Source organism: Mus caroli, unplaced genomic scaffold (genome assembly GCF_978045245.1).
Source record: "Mus caroli unplaced genomic scaffold, Mus_caroli_1 scaffold_15, whole genome shotgun sequence".
Lineage (NCBI taxonomy): Eukaryota > Metazoa > Chordata > Mammalia > Rodentia > Muridae > Mus > Mus caroli.
In genome coordinates this window covers 40,043,992-40,069,229 of record NW_028227270.1, presented here as the reverse complement: position 1 = coordinate 40,069,229, position 25,238 = coordinate 40,043,992, and the positions used below count along the sequence as shown (strand labels likewise).

The 25,238-nt window shown below is 41.8% G+C and overlaps 1 protein-coding gene across 1 annotated transcript in view; it reads right to left on the bottom strand.

Annotated features, from left to right (window-relative positions):
* Positions 1–25,238, bottom strand: part of Adgrv1 (adhesion G protein-coupled receptor V1) — a 504,170-nt gene that overhangs the window by 315,918 nt on the left and 163,014 nt on the right. Inside the window, exons 68-76 of the mRNA XM_085830825.1 lie at positions 24,413–24,608; positions 23,777–23,996; positions 21,840–22,076; positions 19,928–20,077; positions 17,806–18,279; positions 12,303–12,446; positions 8,973–9,147; positions 6,866–7,001; positions 3,760–4,859 (exon numbers count right to left, since the gene is read on the bottom strand). Of these exons, the coding sequence (XP_085686951.1) occupies positions 3,760–4,859; positions 6,866–7,001; positions 8,973–9,147; positions 12,303–12,446; positions 17,806–18,279; positions 19,928–20,077; positions 21,840–22,076; positions 23,777–23,996; positions 24,413–24,608 (2,832 nt within the window). The remainder of the gene's footprint in view (positions 1–3,759; positions 4,860–6,865; positions 7,002–8,972; positions 9,148–12,302; positions 12,447–17,805; positions 18,280–19,927; positions 20,078–21,839; positions 22,077–23,776; positions 23,997–24,412; positions 24,609–25,238) is intronic.

Here is a 25,238-nt window from a genome sequence, read left to right as displayed (position 1 = left end):
TTAGGCAAATCCTGAGTGTTAGAGGCTCCTTGGTGGTTATTAGAAGTATTTTACACACACACACACACACACACACACACACCACCACCACCACCACATCACCACCACCACCACCACACCACACACCACACCACATACATGCACATACCACACACACACATACACACCACACACAAACATATACACACATACATATACACATATACATACTCACACATACCCATACTCACACACACACATATACCACAAACATTCACACATGCACATATACACACATATACACACAACATGCACACATGTATATGCACACATATACATACTCATAAGTACATATACACCACATGCATACACACCACATACAAACATAATACATACACACACATACATACACACCACACACATACACATATGTGCATGCTCATATGCACACATATACATACTCACACACAACATATACACACATTCACACATACATATATAACACACAAATACATAGGTGTGTGCATATGCACACATATACATACTCACATACATATACAAACCACATACACACACAACACATACACATTTTCAGACATATACACACCACACATACATATCACACACACACATACATATATATACACATACCACACACACATACACATGCCACATAAATATGTATACATACATATGGACACACACACAAGCACAAGCATAAGCAGGATCCAACCTGGGGTCTATAGCATGCTGTCACAGTCATTTCCTGTCCAACCGGCATGGGTGAATGTGGGTTAGGGCAGTTTCTGAACTACTATAAGCACTGCCTCTTTCTGAGTGTCACCTTTCAAAGTCATCCTAGAGCCGTGGTTCTCTGCATTCCTCATGCTGCCACCCTTGAATACAGTTCTTCAGGTTGTGGTGACCCCAACTGTAAAATTAGGTTTGTTGCTATTCATAACTGCAATTTTGCTGCTGTTATAAGTCGAAATGTAAATATCTTTGGAGATAGAGGTTTGACAAGGGGGTTGTGACCCACCAGTTGAGAACCTCTCTCATAGAAGGATAAAGTAATCAGCCTCAAAAACAATTTACATCAGCCACCCAGAAACATAACTTATGAGATTCCAAAAAAAAAAAAAAATGTACTTTCCAGAGGTAAACACTGGGGCAAGTTAGTGAGATGAAAAACTGTAACTGTCCTGCTTGGAGAGAGAGAGTAACCAGGAGGTCTGTTTCCCAGTTCTGACATGCAAGAAAATGTCCTCACTCCTCCTGTGTGCTGTTTATCAGATAGACTGACAGTCCTGGTTTTCATCAGTTAACCATTATAATCATGTTTTAGCCCATTCGAATTTGAATTTCCTCTTCAGCAGCACTCGTTCCCTCCAGCTTTGCTTCGGTTCTTTCCTGGTGGGTTAGTTTCCTGTTTCCTTTTGTAGAGCAATAGCCACTGACCACGGTCAAATTAAAATTCTCTTTTCACATCTACAATAAACTCGAGCCGTATTTCTTGGTAAGCTGATTCTAGATTTCTAATGTACCAGTGCTCAGAACCAAGACCAAATGAGCCATTTAGTATTTGGCTTCTTTTAAAGTGGGTTCTAACATCTAAACACGGAAAGATTGTGAGGACTGGTTGATGACAGGGGAATCAGGACAGTTAATGATGCACTTAAAACAGAAATATTATAAAAAGGACAAGCCAGGTGTGTGACAGGAACCTGGGCAGAATAGAAGAATAAAGAAGCTTTAGATAATGTGGACGTGGCTGGTGATGGTCTCAGGTGTGCTACATCACATGATATTACAGACAGGCATGGCGAGGACTCCATTACATCCATTCCTATGACAGAGAGTCTCCCACTCCGCAGACACTTGAGAGCGGACATTTGAGCAGGCTTCGGTGTGCCCTATTGCCTGGTATATATAGAGGCATTTTCATGCCCGATACCATCCTAATACCACAATTGCCATGCTGATCACCAAAGAGCTCTCTATCAACCACCTAACCAGGACTTGAAGCCTCCCCATTACACGGTAACTAATGGAGTAGTGTTCAGAAGAGCTAAGAACCTCTAGAGACCGCTTTTATTTTCACTGGACTGATATAGGCCACACTAATTGCTAGAGATTTTGACTGTCAGCCATGGTCATAGCTGAATGGCTGTGATTAAATATTTAAACATAGAATGTGAGACTGATGCTTAATTTCAAATAAATCTTAATAGAAATGTACAAATTACATCAAGCCGATGTAAAAAAAAAATGCAGAAATGAATTAAAATTTGCAATGATTTCAACACACTTTTGAAATAGGAGTGATGTTAGTTATAAATAATGAAAATTTGTAGCGTGATAGAAATAGGAAAAACAGTATAAAGGAAGTTACTACATCATTATAACTGAATGACTAAAATGACACAAATCCAAGGAAGCCCTAGTAGTGAGCCCTGAGATCCAGTGTGTAGCATTTAAGTAGTAAACACCATAGCATTGTGCTCTTTAAGAATAAACCTCAGAAGTTCTCACCTCAGAAACATTAAGATTTGGGATGATAAATAGGGTAGTTAGCTTGATTTAATTATTTGACAATTTATTTATAAATCACATCTTGTATATATGAAAATAGACAATATGTAATCAAAATAAAACATAATCACAAACTGGCCTTGTTACTGCCTTACTTAGTTATTGCTAAGCCAATCTATTTTGTGCAGTGATACATAATATTCATTCTGAAGTAAACAGCAAGTTAGCACCAAACAATATGTGTGAAGAACTTCTAAAATAAAATAAATAAAAATCTATGTAAATGCATGTAAATAGGATATGTGCACACAGAGAATGTGGGACAGAGAGGCAACAATGCAATGACTGGATCAGTTGCATTAGATAAAAAAAAAAGTAGAAAAATTTAAACTATTCTAACACAAATGTATAGGGCTTGTGAGTTTGTGCATGTGTATACATATGCATACACATGTACATCATACATGTGCATACACATGCCTATACTCAAATATATACACAGTTTCATGTGTGTAGTGTGTGAGTGTGTGTGTGTGTGTGCATGTGTGTGTATCCAACTAGTACAATGCTTATATCAATTATCTTGGCTCAAAAACAACAAAAGATAATAATTTTAATCTAATTCATAACATATGCAGAAGATTTCTTGACAATTACATCTTTACTTTAGGACTGATTACTGGAAGTGGCTCAAAAACTTAAAATATAATTTCAAAACAAGCAATCATATGTTTGGATATCCAAAAACAGCATTTTTCTAGAAAAATAATGTGGACTTAAGGATTTTTCTCTATGTTGTAAAATTACAGATTTATAGATCATGTACCTGGTTCTTATCTAAGTAACATCTATAACTCGTTAAATTGTAGTCTGGCCTGAAAAAAACTCGAGCTCATGTTCATTATTTTATTACTTTCATTCATTCATTCATTCATTCATTCATTCATTACTTTAGGAAGACAATTATTTCCTGTTGATGTCATCATTGTTGTTATTTAGACAGGCTCTCACTATGTTTCCCTGACTGTCCTGGAACTCACTATGTAGAGCAGGCTGGTCTCAAACTTGGAGAGATCTGCCTGCCTCTGCCTTCTGAATGCTGCAATTAAAGGCATGCACTGCTATGTCCATCCTAAAGGAAAACAATTTTTAATGAATTATTATGAAAGACCGATATATTAAAGACACTATAATGTACAACTTGATATACTATACCCATCAGTATGTTGTGATAATGTACTACTGTACCTGAGATAATGATGACAGCAAAGGCTGAAAACCCAGTGCTGTCCTTTCCCCTCACAATCTCTGCTCCCCCTTGAGGGTCTGTGAGAAACACGTAGAAGAATTCCTGCCCCTCGGGCTCATCATCATCCAGAATGTGAACTGCGAGTTTACGTTCTCTTTCCCCATAGAGGAATGTAAGGGTGAGCATTTGTTCTTCAAAGTCTTCTTCTTCAAATGCCCATGTTAGGTTGCCAACTCCATAGACATCCTGGAAGGGCCACACACTGGGTTCTTTCTGAGCACATCTTCCACCGAAAGTTTTCACTGTTATGGTGACATTGCCTGCGAACCCACCCATCCTCTGGATAAGGATATCTGCAGTACTGGGAGTTCCATTCTTCATTTCCTCTGACACATAAACAATGGGGGGTCCAAGACTCAGGGTTCCATAGACTGAAGCATGAACAGTTCCTGGGACCACATCAGGCTTCACAGATATGACACTATGAGCAGTAGCAAGTTTCTCAGGGATAGCAGACACAGTTATTGTCTCTGTAACAGGGGCAAACACCTCTGTGGTGTATGGAATGGTGGTTATCTTGCTTTTGTTAGGGTGTGTGGTAGAGCCAGTTTCCATGGCAAGGAGAGTACTGTCAACTGCCACAGTCCCTGCTGTCACAGGGACAGAAACAGCTACTCCAGCCAAGTCATCATTGTCCACTATGGTGACCACTGCAACACTGAGATCTGGATTTAGGCGAGGTCTCCAATTCACATCCCCCTTCCCTAGCCCCCTAGTTTCTACTGAAGTAAGATTAATGTAAAATGTTTCTTCTGTCTCAGGAAGCTGATCATTAATAATGGTTATTTCAAAATCAATCTCAGGTTGGAATCTCTGAAAAAAAACTTCCCCCTTCTGAACAGGTTCGAAGTCCTCCGGAGGCTTGGCACTTCCTGCAGTTGTCTCGTAGGAGACTTTAATCAGGTCACCGTGAAACCCAAAGAGTCTTTGCACACATATTCGGATCGTCTGTGCATCCTCTGACACTGTGATATTTCTTGAACTAGGGGAAAATTGGAAGACTCCCATGGGTTCAATTTCAGCAGTAGTGAAACCTGACCTGGAAAAAAGTTAAAACATATGGACTGAATTTAACATAAGCATGCCGCTGTAGAGTAATTTCCTTCAATACTTAAAATGCAAGAATCATGTGAGAAATACCATGTTCTCTCATATTCCATAAAACCTTATTTACACACTCATAAGTAAAAGCCTGAGAAACATACAAGCAGAGGCTGCAGCATCAGGGGCAGGGCCAGCCACAGCTCAGAGAAAGTATGCATCTGGGATCTGATACCCTGTCACACAGGAGCGGTAGACTGATGGCCTGAAACGCGTGACTCTGTGGTCAGGACAGAAAGACAACACCCATGATACCGAATGTTGGCCTTCTCTCATGGCTACCACACCAAACTATTCTTTCATACTGTGAGCGAAATTCTTCTGTCTTCCAGCTCTTAGAAAGGAAACTATTCTCTCCAAAAAAATGTAACTAAAACTTGCTTGTGAGTTAGAAACATCACTGGGTGAAAACTTTATCCTTACCTCTTACTTATGTATTTTTAATAATAGTTACATCTGAAGTTAGGATTAGTGATAGCCTACTCCTGACCATGGAAAATTTATAAATAAATATAATTATATTTATATATTGTATGTCAAACTTATAAACTATATATACTTGCATGATGTTTTAGCGGATATCTCAAGCCTGTCTGTCTCCACTGAGAAGCACATAAATACTGTCCAGAGCTGAGACAGTGGCTGGAGAGCCTGCGATCACATACAGATTGGGAGAGTGATACTGGGTTCATTACATAATCTGTCTGTCCTGGTTAGTTGTACTGGGAAAGAGGAACCCCAATGGAGAAAATCCATCAGATTGTTTATGGGCATTTGCCTAATTGGTGACTGACGAGGGAGATCCTGGCTCAGTGGGAGTAGTGCACCCCCAGTGATCCAGGCTTGTACTCAAAAGCAAGCTGAGCAAGCCATGAAGAGCAAGCAGGTAATCAGCATTGTTTCACAGTGTCCGCATCTGCTCCCGCCTCCACATTCCTGCCTTGATTTCCCTCAGTGTGCTGTGAAAGTTGTAGTATAAAATAAACATCTCCCTTCGTTTGGACATGGTGTTTTATCGCAGCAATAGAAAACTCACTAGATTACCACCCACCAGCTACCTGCTCATTTATAAAATAAGACACACAATGCTAAGTACACAGATGGTACTAGAGGTAGCAGAGCGGGGCAGGCTTACAGCAGTGTCTGGTTTAGGGGAAGCACTATAAACCTATTTGTTATTAATGTTGTTGTTTAAAAAAAACATTTGTCACCCTGAAATATGTTCTTTAGATAAATATTATTTCAAGTGGGATATATGAAAGCATATTTGACTCTACAGATAACTATCCCGCCGCCCCATGCACAAACATGTATGTGACCGTTTTAAACACACACTACTCCATTGCTCTTCTTCTGCCCAAGTCCATTCCAACTGCATTTACGTATAATCTATTTATCTGAAAGTATACCAAATTCTATATAAGCAATTATTACAGATAAGTAACAATGTTAACTATAATTAGGCAGAAAGGATCCACTGATTTCAACAAGTCATGCCGTTCACTGACTGTGATGGGTGCTTATGCATAGTTTTAATAATCTGTGGAAATGCAAGTTTGCAGCTCTTTCTCAGAGGTCAGCCCCTTTAAAACTGAGGCTGTGTCATCAGGGAAGCTGTGAGCCCCGGTGTTCACTCTGAGGTCAAGGTGTGCGCCACAGCAATTCCAAGGTCACGGTTTGATCTCTTATCAGTGGTTCTTAACCTACCTAATGCTTTGATCCTTTAATGCATGTCTGCATTCTTGTGGTAACCCCCAACCATATCATTGGGTTCATTTTTACTTCATAACTGTAAAAGTACTACTGTTGTGAATTGTAATATAAATATCTGATATGCAGGAGATATGATATTCGAACCCTGTGAAAGGGTTGTTCAACCCACAGGGGTCTCGACCCATGGGCTGAGAACTACTACCTTAGATAGTGAAATTCTCCTTGCCTTACCTAAGCTGAGCTCCACCAGCAGCACTGCTCCTCAGGCCTGACAGATGAAGGACAAATGCCTCTGGCCTGCCAGGGCTGGGAAATGTCCACAGCAGGACGCCCTTCCTCTCTTCTCCATGCACAAAAGAAAGGCTCCCTGGAGAAAGAATGAGAGAGAAAGTAGGGCATCCCTCTTTGCTTCTGTTTGTTTAAATTCTATTCTATATTCATGGGTGTTTTGTCTTTGTGTATGCCCATACATTGTATGTGTGCAGTGTCTGTGGAGGCCAAACAGGGCATAGAATCCCTGGGACCAGAGGCACAGAATGTTGTGAGCCATCTGTGGATGCTGGGAATGGAACCCTGGTCCTTGGGAAAAGCATCCAGTGATCTAAACTGCTGAGCCATTTCTCCAGCCTACTTGCACTTCTTAAACTGGACCGTGTTGCTAAAACACACGCTGAAATTACCTCTTTCCCAAATTTTGATTTGGTTCCAAAAAGATAAAATATTTAATAATAGGAACAAGAGATTAAACACATTTATAGACATCTCTGGAGACCACACAGTCCTGTTTTTTTTTTTAACTCCCTGCTTACTCCCCTCTCTTTCCTTCCCTCTCCCTCCCTCTCCTTGCTCTCCTCCCTGCTCTCTCTCACCCCTCCCCTTCCCCTTCTCTAGGCTTTTTCCTTCTCCTCCCTCTACTCAATTACCAAATGTCGCAATGGGAAGAGAATGGCTATCATGATGTTAGGCAAGCTTTTCTGCAAATTTGGTGCTGAGCTGTAGTTTGAACTCTGGCCCCAGCATTTTTTAACAGCAGGGTATCACAGGAATTTAGGGAAAATATCAAAATATATGTATTTTATTTTATGTTAGAAGAAAATGTCATGAGTAAGAAGGTTTACAACTGTTAAGTGTAGTCCATGGGTTTAGGGATTATATTTATTATTTTTTATATTTAAAAGTTATTATAATGGATCAAAAATAATCTAATTTTCTGAAGATATGTACTTATTTGCAATTCATTTAATTTTAATCAAGTTATTATAAATTCACAAAAAAATTTTCAAAGCTTATTTGCAAGCCAAGTCACATACAAGCACGTACCTAAAAAACAAGATTTCTACACATAGACTGTGATTAAATACACCTAAACAGACATATCCCCAAAAATGACAGAAAGGATAGAGGAATGATAGTGTATGGTAAAGGGGGACAAAATGCAGATAAGAAAGATAATAAAAGATCTTCAACTTAGGGGACAAGCCAAGAAGAAAATGACAAGCAGCAGCAGCTGATACATAAGATCGAGGATGCGTTGTGTGGATGTGAAATGCTCCACCCAAGGCAAGTCTGTGGCTGTAGTGTCACAAAATGACTGTAGCACACAAATCCACTCTACATTGAGAGTGGCCTGACACTGCTGAGGAAACAAAGGCGTCCTGTTTGGTGTCTGCATTCTGTTTGACTTGTCTAAAGTTATCGCTCATTGGCTCAGCTAAATGCAACTGAAGAAAACAAAAATCATCCCATGCTCATGGAGGGAATGTGGATCTCGGCTCTTCTGTAAGAGGCATGAGGCGTGTGTGCTACAGAACCACTTGCCTAGTGAGCAGGGACAGACTGTGAGTACGCAGGGGAGCACAGATCTGCAACAGAGGTGAGGAGCTGGTCACAACTGTGCACCAGTTGAGATCATGCCACCCAACACTCACACCTTACCTGTTCTCAAAGGGCCACTGACATAAATCTAACGATCAAGTATGTGAAGTGACGGATGCCCATCTGTCAGCAATGCAGAACGTGTAACCGGCACAAAGCGCAAAGCTGTATCAATTTCTTGCTGTATCGTCTGGATGAGATACTGAAAACTACTTTTAATGAATCCTTAAGAATTGACAGCTGTTGGCTTGGCCATCATCATTTTTACGTGGTGTTTAAGATTTCAATCTGACTAGAAAGCTCCTCTCCTCCTCACCAAGGAGCCTGTCACCCTGGTTACGCAGAGGAGCACCACTTTCAGTCTAGGAACAATGAATTAAGACTCACACAGCTCAGGTTGAGGGGAGGGATAACCTTGATGGCTGTCAATTGCACACCTCTATAAGATGCAGGCTGGACTCACCCAGGGTTGGTGTCATGTTGCCAATGACAATAGGCTCAGGAATTTCAGATCCAGGGGCGTAACCTGTGGTCCAGGCCACAGAGAGCTGGCCGTATGTGCCTTTCCTGGAGACCATGACTTGGCTTGTGCCGGCCTTGATGTCCATGAGCTGGAAAGCAGCAGATTCAAAGCCAACCTGAAGAAAAACAAGCTTAGAGGACATGCACACCAGGGACGCTTTACCGCTCTCTGAAGAATGGGTCACACGGACTCCTCTTTAGGTTTTACAGTTTATGCTCCCAGATGATGATAGACTCAGAGGAGAAATACTCAATATCTCAGATTTGAAGTTTTATTCTGCTCTATGCTTCCAATTATAGTTTCAAGCTTTCTTTTTTTTAAAGTAATTATTTGAATTATAAAATATCCAAAAAATAGATGCAATAATAACTGAATAAAAGCAAAAGAGTTTAATTACATTGTTTCAAAAAATCTGTAGTGACTATGTGTCTTTCATTTCTTCATTAATGTTAATTAATGAATTTATCCTTTAAACAAAGGTTCCATGTATTGTAGGCTGACTGGTAACTCCCTAGACAACCAAGGATGACCTTGAATTTCCAATTTTCCTGCCTCGGCCTCCAGAGCGCAGGGTTAGCAGGCATGAAGCACCACATCCAATTCGTGGATAGCATATCAGCGTCCTTGCTCACTGGGAATCTTTCAGAACTGGATCTGTCTAGACTGAAATTCACCTGAGACAAACTGAGCCTGTTTCCTTCCTTCCTCGTCAAAGCAGACCCTCGCCTAAGGCTCTCAGTTCTTTCATTAAATTGGACATTTGGGGTATGCTCAGAAAGCTTCAAAGGTAATTTAGGGTTTTTTGTTTTGTTGTTTTTTTGTTGTTTCCATTTGCTCCTTTGAAGTAGCTATACTTCAAATGACCATCATGTCAGACTTTGTGTTATGGGTAACTTCCAGGGTATGTGATTTATAGCTGAAATTAGTTCTAATCTGTGGCTTAGAATGAAGCCTGATTTCAGTCTCATGTGAGTGAGCAGCTCAGGTTTCATCTCCTGCTCTCACCACATGGAAATGTGGGCGGCCACTGGGCCAGTAGTCATCAATTAAGACGTATGTCCCGCTTTGAAATTCTGATGGGACACTTCTGGGATGTTGGTTTCCTGAGGGACACTTCGCATCTGCAGCTCTCAAAGGCCAAAGAACAACTGGCAACTTTAAGACATTTTCTTTTCTTTTTGAAAACAGGGTCTTACCATAGCCCCTGGGCCTGGAACTCACTGTATAGACTGAGCTGGTCATACAGCAATAGATCACCTGACTCTTCATCCTGAGTGCTGGAATGAAGGGTGTGTGCCGGCTATGGTCTATTTGTCTTGTTATTAAAACAAGACATTAGTTTGTGGACTCCACTATAGGGACAGAACAAATTCATTCCCTGTGGAAGAGATGCCCAGGAGGAAGAGCCCACACTAAAGCAATCGTCCATGCCCACGTTCTGGTACAATCATGTTAATTAACCCCTAGTAGACCAGGCTTGAATTCACTGCTAGGGCTCACTGTGGACAGGGTTACGTCTCAGACCAGCTTGAAAAACACATTCCATAGCCAATAGCATTTTTTTTTCCTGCAAAGGGCCTAAAAGGAAAGGGTTTCATTTTTGGTTTTTATTTTATTTGTTTTGGTTTTGTTAGCCTACAGAGTGACTGGGAACAATCTTTTTAACTTAGATGCACATATTCAGGTTATAACAGTCACCAGTCACCAGTCACCAGTCAACATCACAGGCTTTCTGTGGCAAACCAAAGCCCAGGTATAAAGAAAAATTTGAATATTGTAAGGAAATAAAAAGTATAAAATGTTTCATTATAACTGTACTCACTTAGCACTAAATGCCTCAATATTAAAGATTTTACACTAACAATTAGAAATGTTTGGCTTTAGTTGACTACTCCTTTCAAAAGGATGTATATTCTAGACCTTACATTCCAGCTGTTCAAAATAAAATCTTTCAACAAGCTGAAAAGGCAAATACATTTCTAACTAAATTTTTAATATTGACAAATTATTTTTATATAACAAATCCTTTGATATTCATGGGACTGTTTAAATTTGAAAAAGTAGTTAATCTTAAAAACAGAACAAAACAAACAAACAAAACCCCCAGTCTTTTTGTCCCTGGTAGGTCAACTACGCTCCAGTGTTGATCAGCACCAACCAGACTTGGTGGATTTTTATATTTTAAATTTTCTTAATTTTAAAAACAGTAAGAAATTGAGTGCAGTTGAGGGAGGGCACAGGTTTTGCAGGAGTTATGTGGAAAGAGAAGAGGCTGAACAAGATCAAAATCCACTGTATTCAATTCACAGAGCATTAAAAAAAATTTCTTAAAAATAAATTCTTTGTTCATGGTCTGCGCTGTCACCAGAAACCACGAGGAAACCCAGGATCTGAGCTCCAAATGAAAGAGCAAGGAGACTACTTTGGCAGTGACATCGACGACTGCAGATGCACAGCTGAGAAAAACTGAGAAATGGGGACATCTGTGATGAGCCCTACTCACACCCGAAGCACCCCACACCTGCAAAAAAAACCTAACAGCCTAGAAAGGAAGCCATCAAAGAGAACGCTTAAAAATCCGTCCTAGGCCTCCCGGCACGTATGTAGCAGATGTGCAGCTTGGTCTTCATGTGGGTCCTGAACAACTGAAGAAGGGGTTCTCCCAGAAGCTGATGCCAGGATGTGGGATATGCTCTTCCAGCTGGACTGCCTTGTCAGGCCTCAGTGGGAGAGGATGAGCCTAGACCCCCGGAGACTTGATGTGCCAGGGTGGGGGATACCCAGGGAGGACCCACCTGCTCAGAGGGTGGGGGATGGGGAGGATTGAGGGAGGAGAACAATGGGCGGGATATAAAGTGAGTAAGTTAAAAATAATGAAAAGTAAAATGAAATAAAAATTGCGATACGGATGCTGAAATGTGCCTCTCCAAAGTCGGTAACGTGGTGTATAAGAACTCGGTTTTCTTTAGGAGGATGGCCACACGAACTTTGACAAGGCTCCAGAGTGTAAGGGCAGTACAACTCGGGCTTGTTTGTTGTTGTTATTTGGGGGATGAAGGGAGGAGAGAGTCACCAGGGCAAGAAGATGGATATGAAAGGACTGGGAGGTGAGTGAGATCGGGAGTGTATGCGGTGAAATTCCAAAAAAAAAAAAAAAAAAAAAAATCAATAAAAATATTTTGAATGAAGAAATTCTTGAAGACCTTAGAGCTTCCTGTTAGTGCTTCCCTCTTGTGGTTGACTGTGAGAACTACACCCAGGGACAGTTACCTGGGAATTGGCAGCTTCCTCGGGAACAGAGAGAATAGCATTCTTCGCTTCCTGGAGAATTGTTGGTATTCCATAGAAAGGTCCACTCAGAAGCCTTACTGACACCAACTGCAGCGTGAAATTGGAGCCCAGAGATAGGAAGACCTGTAAACACACAGTTAAGCAATCTTCAGAGATCTGGGTCACAGCAAACACTTAAGTTCCTTTAAGAGAAGAGAGTTTCGTCCGTCCCAATCTTTCCCTAGTCTTTAAAAAGAAGCCCCAGGATTTTAAAGGGTGGGGTGCATGGTTGTAGTTGTAGAGAACAAATATAGGAATTTACAACCTTTCCTCGTGTGCTGAAGTAGTCGAAAGAATGATGAGAACCACAGGAGACATCGCCACGGAGCCCAGGAGATGGAAAAAAACGAGAGTGGAGTGGGTAACCCAGGGAAACCCACTGCTGCTCTCTTCCGTAAGCAGGGACTGTGGGTTCTAATGACAGTCGCTCAGAACTGACTGTGACATGGGTACCTTTGTTACTGCAGTAGTCTGGGCAAAGAAAGACCATTAGCACGCTTGCTGCATCACTAACGTCAAAGTTTAGCAAACTGGGCAATTGTGAACTTACAGATTGCTATCTTACTAGAATCATCTGAAACTCAGAGTGTTATCTTCTCATTGGCTATTGATAATGGTTGACCCCTAACTTGGTTACAAACACAGAATATTCCTTTAAAAAGTGTGCATGTTTGTGGAGTCCAAAGCAATCCTGTCTGTTTGTGAAATGTGTCCTTCGGCTATAACCTTCAGTGAATATTTTACACATATAAAAATAATTTAAGAGTAGGCTGAAGAGATGGCTTTGAGATAAGAGCACTGACTACTCTTCTGAAGGACTCAGGTTTAATTCCCAGCATCCATATGGCAGCTCACAACTGTCTATAACTGCAGTGCCAGGGTATCTGATAACCTCATCTGGTCTTTGGGCACCAGTGTAATATGTGGTTCACAGACATACCTGTAGATAAAACACTCATATGCACAAAACAAATAAATAATTCAAAACCAAATAACTTATGATCCTATTATATCCATGTGCATCTATGACAGTGCATATCCATCTGAGATTGTAATTGGCTGTTACTGAAATCAGTCTGGCAGTTCCTCAGAAAATTGGACATAGTACTACCCGAGGACCCAGCAATACCACTCCTGGGCATATACCCAGAAGATGCTCCAACATGTAATAAGGACACATGCTCCACTATGTTCACAGCAGCCTTATTTATAATAGCCAGAAGCAGGAAAGAACCCAGATGTCCCTCAACAGAGGAATGGATACAGAAAATGTGGTATATTACCCAATGGAGTACTACACAGCTATTAAAAACAATGAATTTATGAAATTCTTAGATAAATGGATGGATCTGTAGGATACCAGCCTGAGTGAGGTAACCCAATCACAAAAGAACAAACATGATATGCACTCACTGATAAGTGGATATTAGTCCAGAAGCTTAGAATACCCAAGATGAAATTCACAAACCACATGAAACTCAAGAAGAAGGAAGAACAAAGTGTTGATACTTCAATCTTACTTAGAAGGGGGAACAAAATACCCATGGAAGGAGTTACAGAGACAAAAATGCGAAGCAGAGCCTGAAGGAATGACCATCCAGAGACTGCCCCACCTGGGGATCCATCCCATAAACAACCACCAAAACCAGACACTATTGTGGATGCCAACAAGAGCTTGCTAACAGGAGCCTGATATAGCTGTCTCCTGAGAGGTTCTGCCAGTGCCTAACAAATACAGAAGTAGATGTTCACAGTCATCCATTAGACTGAGAACAGGGTCCCCAGTGAAGGAGCTAAAGAAAGTACCCAAGGAGCTGAAGGGGTTTACAGCTCCATAGAAGGAACAACAATATGAACTAACCAGTACCCCCCAGAGATCCCTGGTACTAAACCATCAATCAAAGACAGAACATGGTGGGACTCACGGCTCTAGCTGCATATGTAGCAGAGGATGGCCTAGTCAGTCATCAATGGGAGAAGAGGCCCTTGGTCCTGGGAAGGTTCTATGCCCCAGTATAAGGAAATGCCTGGGCCAGGAAGCAGTAGTGGATGAGTTGGTAAGCAAAGGGGAGGGAAACCAGTGTTTTGAGAATTTCATGTGTGCACATAATGTGTTTTGATCAAATCCACCTTCTACTCCCTCCATTCCAAATCTTATTTTTCTTATCATGTTTCCCTCCCAATTTCATGTAGGGTTCATTAAGTTTGTGAGTCCAATGAATGTCACCTGTATGTGCATGGTGGAGCACCATCCACCGGAACATGGACAGCCTATCAGAGGTCACAACTCTGACAAAAACTGACTTTTCCTCTTCCAGTAACCATCAGTTATCAATAACTTCTTGGCAAGTGGTGGACTGGCTAGACCTTGTTCAGGTCGAGTTGCTGTGAGTTCATGTGTGGAATGGCTTTGTCATATCCAGAAAGCATTGTTCCACAGCTGTCCTCCACTTCCTGTGGCTCTTATAATCACCCCACCTCTTCTTCCACAATGACCCCTGAGCCCTACAGGAAGGGAATCTGATTGAGATGTGTTGTTTACAGTTTCCTCTGAGATTGAAATGTTCCATAGGAGAGCTCCTTAAGAAGGAAGGTCAACAACAAACTAGGTTCAGGAAGTTCCTGCACCTCACTAGCTTCATTAGGCACCTTCTTCACGAGAGTAGGCAAGCCAAGCTGCAGAGAAGACTCAACCAGAGCAGCTGCCTGGAAGAAGCAGGACCAGCTGAGTTGCCTGCAAGAGGTTGAGACCGAAAGAGGTACTTAGAAAGGACTCTCTTACAGCCGTTGAGCTGCCTGAAGTCGTGCGTGATGCTGCAAGTTTCCAACTTTTGTGCACTTGTGGCCCATGCTGGGGAGGGCTTTGGTGATGCAAAGTCATTTGTTATTTCTAATCCTGTGAGTAACCCCTCACCTGATAACTCATGCACATCTCATTTCCCCATATTTTCATTATGTTTTCCTGTACAGTTGTTTTCTAGGCACAGGGCATAGATTTCAGAAACTGACAAATTAGTCATACTTGAACAAGTTTCCCACAGATCTGCAGAAATGTCAGAACAACTGTGATAGCAGCACCTTAGCAAAAGTCGCAATTTTCCTCATTCACTAAGCACCAACAAAACTAAAGACCTACACGTACAAAAGATTAAAAAGTCTCACGGCAAGTGAACATTCTTGTACTAGGCATGCTGTTTATCATTTCAAAGGGCCTTGTTGTCACTTACATGAAACACAGATGGCATGAACAGAAAGTCTCTACATTTCCCCATTAGTGTCTTACAGTCTTTCCACCACCTTCTGGCATCTATATAACTCACTCTCAAAGTTGTAATTTTCAAAAACATAAAAGATCAGATGTGCATCAACTAAAATGTAGCTGTGTGTTCAAGCTCTCCTACTTACACCAGTTCTTGCTTGACCCACAGCAAGATCGACAATGGAAGAGCAGTCACGTTATCTTTGGTTTCTTCAGTATGGCTCCAACCTCCCCAATGCTGGACATGTTCACCTTGTTCTGGGCAGTTCTCCAATAACGTTAGCTAACACAGGCAGACCAGCATGACTAACTGAAAACAACACCCAGGTGCTTTGCAGCCAGTAAACTAATGTGGGTGCTCCCCAGGGGCCTCAGAACTGATGTGTGTGCTCCCCAGAAGCTTCAGAACTGAGGTGGGTGCTCCCTAGGTGCTTCAGAACTGATGTGGGTGCTCCCCAAGAGGCTCAGAACTGATTTGGATGCTCCCCACGGGGCTCAGAACTGATGCGGGTGCTCCCCAGGGGGCTCAGAACTGATGTGGGTACTCCCCAGGGGGCTCAGAACTGATGTGGGTGCTCCCCAGGAGGCTCAGAACTGATGTGGGTGCTCCCCAGGAGGCTCAGAACTGATGTGGGTGCTCCCCAGGAGGCTCAGAACTGATGTGGGTGCTCCCCAGGGGCTCAGAACTGATGCGGGTGCTCCCCAGGGGCTTCAGAACTGATGTGAGTGCTCCCCAGGGGCTTCAGAATTGATGTGGGTGCTCCCTAGAGGACTCAGAATTGATGTGAGTGCTCCCCAGGGGCTTCAGAACTCTATTCTTTGTCATTCTTCCACTGTGACAGTACCCTCCACCATGACCCGCTAGTTTCTCAATGAAAGCTTTAGATTTTTCTCATGGTTTTAATCTAGGTACTTTCTGGGCAGATTTCTTAGCCATAAAATACAACCACCATGAAGTGCCATGTGAATGAACTAAAGGAGCCTCTCTCGTACAACAGAGAATAGAATGCATACTGTCCTTGTGAACATTTACACAGTTGCTCAAGACACTTCTGGTGGATTTAGACAGAAAAGACTTCTGGGGTCTTCTAGCAGTCTGAGGTCTAGCCTTGTGTATGTGGCAGGGTGAGTGTGCATGTCTCAGAGGAAATCTATGCATTAATTTTTTAAAATATTACTTTATTTTGAGCATTTCTATGTAGCCCTAGCTAGTCTATCACACCGGCTTTGAACTAGCAGAGATCTGCATGCCTTTGCCTCCCAAGGACTTTGTTATGTCTCTTTCTTTCATAAGCTACCACTGCTCTAGTGTGAAGGCCAAAAGACAAATTATGAGCTCTTTCCACCACCATGCATGTCACTGGAATTAAACTCAGGCCATCTTGGTGACAAGTGTCCTTATTCTGTGAGCCATCTTACCCATGTACACGCATTCTTATCATGGTCACTCCAAATGTCAGCAGCATAGTTTGCTATGCTTCCTCCTCCTCGACATCTCAGACAGTAGCAGTCAATTCCAGTGTTACAGATCTCTGAGTTCAGGAGCAAAGCTATCAGGCTGTGTTTGTAGTTGTCCAGATCCCAGGGAACATGTATCAGTTCTCAATATTGATCTTTGTAAGTACTAAACGTGTACCTACCAGAATCAGGGTGTGATGGTTTGTACATGCTTGGCCCAGGAAGTGGCACTATTAAAAGGTGTGGTCCTGTTGGAGTAGGTGTGTCACTGTGGGTGTGGGCTTTAAGACCTTTATCCTAGCTGCCTAGAAGCCAGTATTCTGCTAGCAGCCTTTAGATGAGCATGTACCTATGCCTGCACCATGCCTGCCTGGGCATTGCCATGCTTCCACCTGGATGATAATGGACTGAACCTCTTAACCTGTAAGCCAGCCCCAGTTAAATATTGTCCTATATAAGACTTGCTTTGGGCATGGTGTCTCTTCACAGCAGTAAAACCCTAACTAAGACACCGGGTGAAGATGTATTATATCCAAATAGAAACCTGGTTTTCCCTCACTTCAAACTCACCAACATATTATCCAATAATTATATGCATTTTGTAAATTTGTCTTATAGGTTACCTTTAAATATCAAAATATGCCTTTCAGCATTGACTGAGAGGTACACAGGGGCTCCCCCAAAGGAATTCTGCTTGAATTTTCAGGAACTTAAAGTGCTACAAACCTGATTCTTCAAGGGCACCGAGCCTACTTTATATCTAGCACCATCGGTGATCACCAGCTGCCTCTCTTCATTTTCAGTAGCCACTGGGTCTTCTTTATTATCAGATAGTATTTGAACTCTGACAGCCACAGCACCAAATGCTCCAGCGAGCCGGGTGATGTTAATCTGGATGGATCTATCAAGGTTCTGCCCAATCAGTACTGACTGCCGATCTGAATACAGGGCAAACACACCATGCGGGTCATCATTGGCAGACACAGAGAACCTTGCAGTGCACTTTCCCAGGTCCAGTTCTGCACCTCCCTCTACAGAAACAAGCTGGACAGCGTATTCCTCCTCAATCTCAGGCACGTCATCTGGCAGCAAATGGACATCAAAACTTGCGTCACTCTCTCCATCAGCGATGGTGAAAAATCCTCGTGTGGAAAGAAAGTCTCCAGTGGTGTCAAACTCACTGCTTAGCTCCCAGTGCACCTGGGATGACAGGAAGAAAGGCAGCAGTTATGGAACTCAGCGTGTGCAGAGAGAAACCTCCCGACTCTACTTCTTCTGGGACATGCAAAAGAGAAACGTAGGTTAGATGTTTTTAACCTTCAAACACACTTGGAAATATATGCTGGTTTCGAATCACAGTGACTCCCTTCTTACACAATCTGAAGGACAGGGTACCTTTTCATCTTATTATTTATCTTCTTCTAAAATAAGCGCATGAGTTGAAAGGATGGAAAGCAAGTAAACTCTAACATGCCAGTTCCACACATACATCAATTTGTGAACCGTACACAGTACTTCAATGCCAAAAGTATGCACATGGCACATCCTAGCTCACTTCTGCACATCCTCCCAGAGAACCCCACACCGCCCTGCAGAGAGACTTGTACATCCACACTCACTGTTGCTTCATTCTCTGTAGCAAAGAATTAGAATCAACCAAGTTGTTCTTAGCAGACGAACGGATAATGAGATTTAAAAATATATACTTATATACTAATGTTACTATGCTCCAAAGAAAATGAAGTTAAAACTTTGGCAGTAAAGTAGGTAGACTTAGGATATATAATATCAGTTGAAGCCACATAGCTCAGGAAGAAAAAAATGCATGTTTTCTCTCATATATGGAATCTAACCAATAATACGTGCATATATGTAAACAAATATGCATGTGCCAACAGTATAACATGAAGAAAACGGAAATGCTAAGGATTAGGGGGTGAGGAAGGAGAACACAGAGCCACAGTCACCGACTGTGAAAGAAGACAAGAACTGAATTGTCCTTCCACTTCTGATTCGGTTGTGGGTTCTTGTCATTGCTGTTTGCTTTAGTGGTGGGTAAGTCACAAACTATATTTGATATTGAAAATAGAATATTTATGCTGGTGTTCCATAGCTTCTATCAGGTAAACTTTGGTGCAGGGTGTGTTTATTTACATGAAAGTTTAACATTAAAGTTTCTAAAAATCATTCAAAGTAAGTATATAACTCAGTAATTATTTTTGTTGTGTATTTGAATGAAAAGAATATCTGTAAAATACAAATAATTACTCATGCCACAAGTGCTGCCTCCAGACCGCAAACTTTTAAATGGAAAAAAAATTACTAGTAATCTTCAATTCAGAGGAGAAATAAAGGGTTTAGGGGAATTTCACAAACTGAGACAATTGTTGGTTAGAACAAACATGTGAACTTTATCTCTTAGCCAACACACCAGAACTCCCAAGAGCACCTTAAGCAGGCTACGCCAACAAACACAGGCTGTGGTTTTTAAAAAGCAGTTGCTTACATGGAAACCTTCTGTGAGAAATAAGGCCATGGCAAATATAATGACTTACAAATGTCACCAAGGGTTTGAGCAGAGAGCCAATGAGATAATAGAAAACATCTCAGCCCTCATGATGATGAAGGTGGGCAGTGGTGCCCACTGTACCAACGTTAAATAAAAGAGCATGTCAGGGTTCTTTAACAGAACACAAAGGCACACAAGCCTCTTAGTTTTGCTGTAAACTGTAACAACCTCAAATCAGCAAATTCTTTAACTAGAACATAAAATTTCTCTGTTCTCCTAAGCACATAGGTGATGTGTGTAAACTGATACTCCTTCAGGAAAATCAAATCAAAGTCATACCTTGATATCTCCAGAGGTGCCTCTGGACCTTGTGACAAGGAAGGATAGGAGCAGGGGTCCATCGGACGGAGATGGCTCTGAGAACCTTTTCTTAGATAAAGACTCAGGAGCAAAATGAATAACTCCATTGGGGTCCCCAAACTTCTGTATCTAACAAACATTAACAGGAAGTGAGTAGAGTATCAAATAATCCTAAGGAAAAAGCAGGAGTAGACTAACCTAGGGATAAGCAGAAGAAATTCGCCATATAAGGAGTGCTTGGATACAATCTGCCACTCCACTTGAGGGGAAAAGAAACATCTTCCTGCTAGACTCACTGTTGTCTAGCTCAAACCCATTCTTACCCTCAAAGAGAGAAGCAATTAGAAAACTGTAACTTATAGAAGGTGAAGGGTTACTCTGTTTCATGCCTGTGCCTTTGAGTCACCCTGTGCTTCAAACATTCAGCCAGGTGGCTCCATTTAGATGCTTCCTAAGATAGAGAACAGACAAAGAAAAAACAGCCCTATGGCAATGGTTGTTGCTTTGGATGAGGAGGACAAAACCGAGGGCTCTGTGTGTGCTCAGCAAGGGTTCCAGCACTGAACATTACTCGCCAGCCCCTGTGCTGTCTAATTTTGTGTAGCAAATAGGCAAAGGTATGATATTAAACTGTCTGGTGAAACACCACTCTAGATATATCTGTGAAGGAACTTGTAGATAGGATTAAATTTTTGAATCAGTTGTTTCTAAATAAAACATATTACCCTCAACAAGGTGGGCGGGTTTCATCCAATCAACTAAGACTAAGGAGTAAAGCAGCTTTGAAAAGAAAGAAGATTGCAACTTAGAAGCCATGCCTGGGCTTCCTGTCGCTGCCACAGGGAATACCAAGACCTCTGCAGCAGCTCTTCCCTGTTTCTGGCCAACTGGGTGTCTCTCTCTCTCTCTCTCTCTCTCTCTCTCTCTCTCTCTCTCTCTCTCTCTCTCTCTCTCTCTCTCTCTCTTTCTCTCCCTCCCTCACTCCCTCCTTTCTTCCTCCCACCCTCTTCCTACCTTCCTTCCCTCCCTCCTCTCATACATGTTATATATGCACACACATGTGTGCTTGTGTGTGTACGTGTACACATGTGCACGAACACAAGTGTGTGTTTGTTTGTGTGTGTGTGTGTGTTTCCCTTTGGTTCTTTTGCTCAGGAAAACACTAACAGATCCAGACCCAAAAGAACACTATTTTTCAAATCAAAATATATTATTTATTGTCGCTGTTTTTATCCCCCTCTGCTGGATAGGGTAACTCATATGAAAGACACTGAACTCGGATCAGATATAGCACTGTATCACTGGGCCAATTAACAAAAACCTTCAGTCTGACTCATAAGCTAATTTTTAAAAAGTTGATAACAAACTTCTACATTTACCATGAGATAAAAAAAATTACTACTCTTCTCTAGTAATATCAAATATTCTCCATACACCAAATTTTCTCTAAGATTATAAAATAAGTACTTTAACATTCTATTAAAATTTTAAGAATTGTTAATATTGAGGCTGCTATGTAATTAATATAAAATGAGAATGTTTGATTCATAGGGATTATTAAAACTTCATGTTCTTGTTTGTTTTGAGACAGGGTCTCCTGTACACCAGATTGCCTCAAACCCTCTATGTAGCAGAGGTTAACCCTGAATTTCTGATCCTCCTGCCTCCACCTCCTCTGTGTCGGGTACACTGCAGGTGAATATTGCCAAACAGTGTTGTTTGGGGAACCCTGGGTTTCATGCGCAAGCAATGCCCCAACTGAACCACGCCCCCAGCCCCTTCTTAAGTTTTAGTATTTTCTATTCAGCATTATAATGCCTCAAGCAGTAGAAATAACTTTCTGACAAATCCGTTAAATCTGAAATCTTGCAGTGAATGTGTTCGGACTTACTGTTAGTGTAACAGCTTTAGCTCGGGGATCTAACTTCGCTTCTCTCAAAGGCTTGAGCTGAACAATAAAAGTCTCCTCAGCTTCAGTTTCTTCGTGAGGACAAACTCTGAGGATGATGCTTCTCACACCACCTTCTCCGTCTCCAAAAGAGACTGTCCCACTCACTGGGTCTGCAAAGTCTCCATTGTGTGGCGGTAATGGTTCCTCAGCATCGGACCCTACCACCTCCCAGCTCACCTGCATGGCATATCACATTTTAGTAAAGAGCAACCTTAAGCAAAGGATTTTTGTAGTGCATGCACTATTAAAGTACAGAAACATGAAACTATTCTAGAATATACCAGGCTATTCCTGGTTTATCTATGCTGAGAATAATATTTTTAATTAAAAAAATGAAATATAGTTCCTAGTTATTTGTAATCGTCACAGGACAAGAAGACTATTTAAATATTTATATGTTACAAACATACAAACGTTGATAAAGTTTATGAGTTCAACACTGTCTAGCCATGTGCTTGGATTCCGGCAATCAGAGCATAGTAGAATATGACATTCTGTGGTGTGCGTTTTTCTTTAAATATCTTAGATTCCTACTGTAAAAATGAGTGCAAATGTAACATTCATACATTTGATCAGGAACTAAAGTTTGGATTAAAACAAGCAGAGCTTTGGGTTTCTATAGCTCTAGTGTGTGTGGTTTTCATATCATGTCGGGAAAAGCCATTCCTCCCTCTCAGCATGCCTCTTCTTTTTCGTTCCCAGGCTTCTTCCCCTCTCCTTCCACCCCAGCCTTCTTTCTTCAGACCCCTACAAGGCAGGAGCACAAGACTCAGCTCTGCTCTCATCACAGCTCCAGCAGTACTTATGCTCTCATGGTTGCAATGGCTTCCTACATGCAAGCGCCTGCTCTACCTGTCATCCCTGCTCATCTGACAACAGGCAGAGCTCAGACTAGGTGAGCCTTCCATGGGCTTGTCTAACAGGACACCAGATTAACATGTACAAAGCAGAATTCTTAAGTATTTACCCCAGCTATGAAATTCGTAAGACTGGCACCACATTCCAGCAGTTTTTAGGAGGCACCCAAAATTTCTCTATTCTTCAGCCTCCATCTCTTTTCTTATTCATTCATTGACTCATTCTATGTGTGCTTTGCTGCATGAACACCCATATGCCAGAAGAGGACATAAGATGTCAGAAGAGGTTATGGCTGCTGAGAATTGAACTCAGGACCTCCTTTGAGCTGAGCCATCTCACCAGCTTCAGCCTCCATCTTTAACCCAACCAGCTGTCCACATCTTGTCCCCTCTGCTCCCACTCATAACAGAGTGAGGGACCACAGCCTTCCAACCATACTTCCTGCTGTGCACTGCTCCACTGCCTCTTGACAATCCATCTTTCACAGGGCAGGCATAGGTGAGCTACAGATGTGAAAATGGTGATATACTCTCTGGCTAAGTCTCCCTTGATGGCATGCTCTTTGAACGCATGGTAACATCTCAAACTGGTCCTGCATCAGTCCTGGGTCCTATGTGCCCTCTGTGCTCTCTGGTCCTCTCATGTCGGTATTAAGTCCCCAGTTCTGTAGAGTTCTCCTAACAACAGGTCAGGCTTATTTCTCTGCAGGATCCATTGTTCCTTTCTCCCAAGTCATCGCACCATTAGGCAACCCGGGCAACCCAGGTTGTATATCCCAAAGTTACAAGCAGAGTTTATAGAACTCATGCTTTTTTGAAAAAAACATGGTTTACTACTATTCAATTGTATTCTGCTCACATCATTTTCAAATATGTTCATCGAGCTCAGAAGCCACTTAATATTTACAAAGTAGTTAGTAGTAAATACTATATAGTCAAACACATCTGGGGAGTTGAAAGTCCAACATCACATATGATATTTCAAAATTTCTTTTAACATCACAGGGATAATAACTCTACCTGAATCTCTCCCAAGAGTCCTCCGGTCCGCTCCAGCACCAAGTGTAAAGTCATTGTGGAACTGGGGTTAGGAAGAGAAATTTTGCTTTGGTTGAGAAATCGTACGATGCCAAAGGGAGAGTCACTTTTGGCAATGGTGATTTTGCTCACTAGGTGGCGCCCAAGGATCGCTCCTCCCGTAGCTCCAATGAGCAGAATTTCAAACTGCTTCTCAAATTCACTGCATGGCAAGAAGGAGCAATCTGTGAGTCTAAACATATTAAAATGCTTGTAAAATCCAAATAGCTAGTCATTTTCCAAATTGGCCATACATATTCAAGGCCCAGCAGGCACACACCAGGAGGAGGGTGCTCAGTCAAAAGCAGACGCAACATGAAGCCCTCACAACCCACTTCTTGACTGTAGAAGGTGGGCTGGGAAGCACTGCCACATCCTAACCATTCTGGTCCATGTGAGGAAAAGAACCGTTCTCCTCTATCTGAGAAAACCGAGGTTTCCATCCTCAGTGCCAGCTCCTTTGCTGGTATTCCCCTGTCTCTCTCAAGTGCTGCTTCTCGGCAGGAACATGCATCTTCAGTGTAAGTTAGGTCACAGTACCCATGCTCTGTGTGTGTGCACTGTTTCTGTAGGACTAACCTTTCATTGTCATCGATGATGGAGACATTTATAAAGCTTAGGTTCTGCCCATGCTGAAAGGTGACTGAGCTGCCATGCAGTACATAGCCTCCTGGAACTGCAGAGAAGCCCCGGGAGCTGAAATCAGCTGACACGTGGCCATAAGTTCCACGAAGCCTCAGGACAGGGAGTGTGATCACGCCAGCATCTTCCTCCACTGTGGAAGGAATGTGGGGTTAGGCGAGTTACTAGGAAAAGCAAATGACATTTACACGATTCAGCCAGACTAGACTAAGCAATTAAAGACAAGGGTCCAGTGCACACTCTTCTGTTTTTCATGTTTTGTTGGTCTTATGTCTTTATGAAAAATATAGCTTACCATAGGCTGAAATTTAGAGGGAACAATTCTTAAAAATGAATGTAGCCTATGCAATCATTAGTACAGGCTTTCCTCCTCTTCACGATATGCACAAATAAAATAAAAGCATCTCCACAAACTGAAAATATTCTGAACTGCTTTAGACATTTAGCTGAAATACATATAAGTGCATACAAAGGACCCTTATATTTCTATCACATGATATTTTTCATTTATATTGTGTGTGTCTGTGTATGTCTGTGTGTGGTCTCTGTGTATGTGTGCTTGTATGCACCTGTGTGGAGCTCAGAGGACAGCTTATTGGCATCATGTCCCTTCTCCTACCAGTTGGTGTCCAGGATTGATTTCAGCTTGTCAGGCTTGGCAGCAAACACATTTACTCACTGGGCTATCTCAACTGCACTTGTATTAGTATTTTTAAATCTCTCTATATAAACTATTATATTTTTCTGGTCCTAAGAAATATAT